Source organism: Gossypium raimondii, chromosome 9 (genome assembly GCF_025698545.1).
Source record: "Gossypium raimondii isolate GPD5lz chromosome 9, ASM2569854v1, whole genome shotgun sequence".
Taxonomy (NCBI): domain Eukaryota; kingdom Viridiplantae; phylum Streptophyta; class Magnoliopsida; order Malvales; family Malvaceae; genus Gossypium; species Gossypium raimondii.
This window is the reverse complement of record NC_068573.1, coordinates 28,858,259-28,865,350: the sequence shown is the minus strand read 5'-3', so window position 1 is coordinate 28,865,350 and position 7,092 is coordinate 28,858,259. Positions and strand designations below refer to the sequence as shown.

General features: G+C 30.3%; 1 protein-coding gene across 1 annotated transcript; it reads right to left on the bottom strand.

The window, feature by feature from the left end:
* Nucleotides 1-1,638: 1,638 nt before the first annotated feature.
* LOC105798864 (exopolygalacturonase) lies at nt 1,639-3,731 on the bottom strand. The gene is made up of 5 exons (XM_012629083.2): nt 3,443-3,731; nt 2,899-3,204; nt 2,522-2,811; nt 2,209-2,428; nt 1,639-2,126 (listed from the first exon to the last, which is right to left on the bottom strand). Exons 1-5 carry the CDS (start codon nt 3,647-3,649, stop codon nt 1,887-1,889), a joined length of 1,263 nt encoding a protein of 420 aa, XP_012484537.1. The 5' UTR covers nt 3,650-3,731; the 3' UTR covers nt 1,639-1,886.
* Between the last annotated feature and the right edge of the window lie 3,361 nt (nt 3,732-7,092).

Here is a 7,092-nt window from a genome sequence, read left to right as displayed (position 1 = left end):
ATGATTGCCAATGCCGCTGCCACCACCTTGTATCCTCTTTTTTTTTCCTTTCGATTTCACTGGATCTGATCTATGTCCAGTGTCAAATTGTGTCGAACTGTTGAGTCTAGTTACCAGTTTCAGATCGTGTCGAACTGTTGAGTCTAGGTACTGGAGTTGACAAGAATGGAAGGTATTGGAAATGGAATACCATTGGTGACAAACTCATACTGAGGAGCTTGAAATTTCATGGTTTCCATGGAGTAAAGCTTGAAGAGAAAAAATTGGGTCAGAAGTTCTTGGTGGATGTAGATGCTTGGATGGATCTTTGGAAAGTCGATAAATCTGACAACTTATCTGACATCGGTATTTACCGTAGAGTAACCGAAATGATATTGCATTGAACCCAACATCTTCACAAAAAAATAAGGAAGAGAGAAACCAACACATTCAAAGAACAAATAAAAAACAAAGAACTCATCACATTTAAAAAAAATAGGGAGAAAGAAGAAAATGAGATAGAAAGGAGAAAACTAAACAAAAGGAAATGAAAACAAGAATGGAATCATAAAATCGTGATTTGTTTGAGATGAAAGAGAAATTTTTTTTATTTTTTTAAAAGAAAAATGAAAGGAAAAATAATTAAAAGAAAAATTTTCAAAGAAAATGAAAGAAAAAATATTTAAAGTTTCTGGTCAAAGAGGGTAATACATGGCAGCGAGTTAGGTACCAAACTAGTGAACGGAAAAAAATTCGGGTATCAATCTAAGACAAAAAAAATCATAGGTACCAATGTGAGAGAAGTGGAAAAATTTGGGTACTAATTTTATATTTAACCCTATATTGTTATAATTGTCTCATGTTCTAATTTATCTACTTTTTTTATTTTTAATTTAATTTCTTATATAGTTCCAAATTTATAATGTTTAAATGATTGTTTAGTTATATCTTGATTTTGTTTACACCAATTTTTAGAGATTAAAATAATAGATCGAATAGTAGAAAGTATCATGTTATCTTTCAACATAAAATTGTTATTAGTGAAATAAATATATATTTGTTATAAAATATTATAACTTTTAAAAATTAAATTTTATTTTATAATAAGATAATATTTTATAATAATAAACCTCATATATAAACCTATTTTGATAGTGTTTTATAATAATTAATATAAATATCATATTATAAACTTAATAATAAACAATGCGTAATTAAAACTTAAGCTTAAATTACATATGAGAGTGACATTAGAGCTAGAAGTGAGGTTAAGCATTTATACAAATACTATAATTAAAATATTCATATTTTGTACTATAAAATATTTATTATTAAATATTTATAAATTATATATTAATATAAATATTATTAAAATTTAAAATTATTATTGTTAAAATTTATTATCAAAATAAAATTATAATATTAAATAATTTATTAAAATAATAAAATTTATTAATTTTATTAAATTTAAATAACTAAATATGCTTTTTAATAATATTAAATATTATAATAGTTAATATTAATATTTAAATATTTTAAAAATAAAAAATATAATAATATTAAACTTTTTAATTATTATTTCCAAAATATCATTAAATTAATAATTATCTGCAAAATGTAAATAAAAGAAAAACCTTGACTTAAAAAAATCATATCATGTAACCAAATAATGAATACATTAACATATAGATATGTAGTATTAATAATAAATATTTTTTTCTATACATCCGATAATAAAAAAATACCATCAAGCACTAATCCGATTTTTTTAGAACATCCAACGCCCGCTATATTATGCATTGAAGTAGCTCCTTCAATTACATTTGGCTCAGACACAAATAAAGTTGATACACCGCAATAAAAAATAATAAACCGGAGTTTGTTGGACCGCCATGAAGAGATAAGAGTTAAGCGCAGGGCGGTGGCATCTGCTCGCCGATGTAGTTAACTTTGACGTTGGTGCAGTTAGAACTGAAGGGAGTGTCTTCATTATGATCGGGAGGACCGGAATACTCTAAGTGAATGTCCTTGAGGGTAATGCCTTGGCATGGAAATGTTGGGCTGCAAGCTAGGACTATAGCAATTTTGCTTATTGTTGTTCCTCTGATGTTTGAGAATTCAACGTCGGAGATGAGCACTTTTGAGTCCTTCATCAAACCAACAAAAAAAAAGTTAGTGTCCATGTTCCATATATTCGAGTAGAAACTGAAAAGGGGAAAGGAAGCTAACCACACTGCCTTTAATCGTTGCATATTCTTGATCGATGAGAATAGGGTTCTTAACATTGTCCATGATGAGATCTTGGAAAATAATGCCTGAAGCTTTAGATGGACTTTCATTTCTGTATGTTTTGATTCTTGCACCATTTTCTGTGTGGGATAATGAGCAATTCCTCACGGTGATTCCAAAAACATCGAACTCATCTTCGTAGTGTCCAAGACTACCAATACTGTTTAAACAAATAGGGTTCAGATTAGTTTTAAAAAACAATTTCTTGGCTATGATATATGATTTGATTCATTCTTAGATAGATAGAATGTACCTGAAACCGTGTCCGGGGCCACATTTGACGTTCTCAATGGTGACGTTGGTGGTTCCATGGATCATTGAGACACAATCGTCGCCAGTGCCGATGATACTGTCGCTTATTCTGACCTTATTTGTTTTGCTCATGTGAATGCCGTCCGTGTTGGGGCTTTCATCCGGAGCCGATATATTAACGTTGGTGATCACGAAGTTGCTGCAAACGCTGATCATCATATGGAACCCTTTAGGGTTGACGGAGGTAATGCCACTAATGAGCACGTCGTTCAACTTGATTAACTTCAAACTCTGCAATGGTGCAACACAAGATTGTTAGGTTTATTTAAATCTTAAACCCTAAAACCAAAGAATGTGGGTGATGATTCAAAAGCTTACAGCAGACTGTCGACGGCAACCATCGCATACAGAGTTCCATGCCTTCTTCTCGCCTTGGCCATTGATGATACCTTTTCCACTTATGAACAAGCCATTAAAGTTCATGAATGTGATCCAGTCTGCATTTTCGGCCGCGACCGTTGAACCTTGCGGCAAAAGGTTTCCGGCGAATTGAACCATCAACGGAGGTTGAAAAGTGCAAGGTCCGGACAATAACATCGATCCTACTACGAAATTTCCCTCAGGGATCACCAGCATTGCACGGCCATTGTGATTGCAAGCTTCTTTGAATGCCCTAATAAAATTCTGCAAAAGAAATATAATTTATATACAAAATGAATCTATGTTACTCAAGCGTCAAATACGGATATTCAAAGAAGCTTGCAATATAAAAACGAAAAAAAGGGAAGGGTTTGAAAGTTTGACCCATAAAATAGAGCTAGGAATGGTTTGATCCACCTTAGCACCATATCCCAACACAGGTCAGACATTAGCACTTTGATCAAAACAAATAGTCGAAACATAAAAAAGGTTAAAAGCTTACGATGGTGCTAGTGGTGGCTCCATCGGGCTTGGCACCGAAATCCACCACATTAAAAATTTTAACATCAGGGCCGACCTTGCCTTCAGCAACTTCCAAAACTTTGGCTACGGCTAGTTCCGGATCGAAACTAGGCAACTCTTGAGAATCACCAATAACCAAGCCCTGAACCAGAATGGCAATTATTGCAAGTAGCCTCATTGAAGCCATTTTGAAACTGAGGTATTCAATTTATTTTGTTTTTTTTTGCTTTATTGTTTATTAGCCTCAGATAAAAGAGGCTCGAATTTGGAAGTGGTGAAGAACATTGATGATTGCTTCCTTATTTATACTGTTTAGGATTGATGTAACATGCGGGTGGACTAAATTATCGGAAAAGATTAGTTTTATCGTTTAAACTTCCATTGAATTTCGTTACTAAAAATAGCTATACTATGTTGGCTTTGTTTCTTTTCCTACGTTGTTTTCTTTTATCTGATTATCAATTCTTCCTTAAATTTGGGGTTTCTGGTTTTTTATTGGTTATCCCTCACGCAAATTTTTCTTTCAAAAACTCCGGTAAAATATCAAAAGAATAATAAATATATATATAACTTTTAGGTTTAATTGCATCAGATGTATTTAAGTTATAGATTAAAATATAAATTGATCACTAAATTTAAATTTAATCCTTAAAATATCAATGTCGTTCCAATCAGTTCTTTTGTTAGTCATTCCTTTAATTTTTTTTCTTTATCTATTTCTTGATGATATGTAACTCTTTTATTCTTTTTCATTTTTATAAATAAATAGTGTTGGTGTGTGGGGATAAAAACGAACTAATGGGAAATTCACGAAGGCTTTAAGGTATGTATCAATGCCACCCCACCTATATTATGGTGTTCAAAAAAGTTACTGGCAAATGAACATCGATAATAATGAAGCCCATTGACTGTCCATGTTTTGCACTTACAAAAACCTCCACTAAACACTAAACGGAGCATAGTAAGGATATCAATTTTTATAAAGAACTTCTATAGCAATTCTTTATAGAACAATATAGGAATATAAAAGATAGTGGGAGAATAGAAAGAAACTTTATTTTTATGTTTTTTTTATGTGTCATACAAATGAAAGTTCACTCCCATTTATAGGAGGTCTCATGTCTCTTCATAGAGACATAACTACCCAAAATGGATAGTCACATCTTTTAATAATAAACATAATTATTCAATAGATGTATCCTTGAATAATCATGATTCATTGTTAATAATAAAGTGATATAATTTTTGAATTTGAGAGACATAATTCATGTAACACCCAATTAACCGACCCGATTGCTGGGTCTAAGCAACGGGATGTCAAATTCATTGTCGGGGCAACTTTCGTCTTTCGATGCGTAATTAAATCAAATAGAATAATATAAACATACATACAATTAGAATTAGTCTAAATCAAACATACAGGGGCCGAAGTTTGATGTTCGAGCATGAAATAGAACAAAGTTGTAAAATTTTGTTGTGTCAAAAATAGTGGTTTCAGGGCCATAATTCTAAAGAGAGAGTCCATAGATATATTTAATTAATATTTATAATTTAAATATAGTGTAATATTGAATCATGATTTAATAGAGATTATTAATTGGTCAATTAGTCAAGGTACAAGTGGTGCGTACAAAAAATTAAGTGGTTTTGGAAAATAATGTTCCGAGACCTCATTTTTGTAAACCGAGCCCAAAAATAATATTATTAAACATTTACGGAGTTTTTATATTGATGAATCAAAGTTTGGTCCGAAAAGTTTAGAGTTTGGGTAACTAATGAAAGAAAAAGAACTAAATCGTAAAAACTGTAAAAATTAATTGATATTAATTTTTATTAATTGAATGACTTAATTAATGGTTGTGCAAGGTCAAAATGGAAATTTAGCCTTATTAATCTCTAGTGGATGGTTTGATGAGTTAATTATGTGATTTATAAGTTAAAATTAATAATTAAATTATAATTTATAATATTAAAGTAAAGAAAAACAAAACATTATCATCCATTTTTCATTCTCTTTCTTCTCTACTCAAAACCATAAGAAAAATTTGGGAAGCCATAGCCATTTTTGAACAGTCAAGGTTCAGCCAAGCTTGGTAACCTTGCATGGTAAGCTTTTCCAACTTCGTTTTTAATAAATTTTATGTTTTTGAGATCGTTGCAACTAGGTCCAATTAACCCGTATCTTCATTTTCAAAAATGTTAAAAAATTTTAAAGTTTCCATTGATGAAAATTGAAGTTTTTGATGTTTAACAATTTGATTATAAGCTTATATATGTTTAATGACTAATTTGTTAAGTATATTTTGTTAATTTTGCATCTGGGACTAAAATGAAAAGTTGATGAAATTTTTATGAGATTTCTACAAATTTAGGTTTTAGAGGGCTGTAGAAGGATATAATTGAAATCAAGAAAAACGAGGTTCAATTGTGAAAGTTATAATTGATTTTAAGGACTAAATTAAATAAAATGGAAAAGTTGAGGGCATTCAAATAGTAAAATTAAACTAATATATACTTATAATAGGATAATATAAGATGTTTGAAGTCGATAAATTGAATTGAATTATTGAATAGATTAGAAATTGGACATAATTGAAGATAATCATGGAAATGTCAAATTTTATTTATTAGTCCTTAGAGAGTTGTTTGTTTGCTATCTTGACCGTAAGTTCATATGGTATATGTTTGTGTTAAATTGTTATGCGTTTAGGATTATAATTGTAATTTATGTTCAATTGAAAATTTTAATTATTTAAGATTCAATACAAAAAGGTGAAGTAGAGAATTAAATTGAATACAATGAATTGCAAATTGAAATAATTATGGGATTGACATTAAATTGAATTGAAATGGGATATGTTATGTGATGAAGTGATGATTTAATGAAATTGAATCAGTATGGTTATGTGATATTCTATCACTTTGAGAATTAATGATTGGTTGATGAAATTATGTAATGAAACTGAAAAACTGTCACCCTATTAACTATTCGAGCAAAGTCGGATATAATTGGCATGCTATAAGATAGGAAGAGTTCAAGGTTATACGATTATATGTCGGGGAGTTCTGGACACCCCATTTGTCGGTTATATCGACCAGTGCTGGGCACATTTATTTGTCAATTTTATCGACCAGCGTAGGGTGTAACTTATCATTTTCGAATTTATTCGACAGGCAGTAGGTGCCAAATTGGTGTGTTGGTTGGATTCGTGTATCTGTTTGAGTCCAAGTCAAGTTAATAGGGACATGTGTAATGTAAATGGAACAAATGATATTTAGATTGATTTGATACGATGATTGGATGATACTATACATATTGAAAATCGGTTATACAAGTCCAGGGGGCCAATATAGAAACGTGACAAATCGATGAATGTGAATCAAAATTCGTATTATGAAACAAAGTAGTAATTGACATTAATTTGACAATTGATATAAATATTTGGTATAAAGATGAATTGATATGAAACAAGAATGAAGTTCATATGATTTAATATGAATTTGATTGAGAATTCAAGCTATGAAATGAAAATAATATTTGACATAAATTTGAAATGGGATGCATTACGTAAATAGATTGTATTATATGATTATGATAGTGAATTCATTAAATGATTGTTTGTTTTAAGA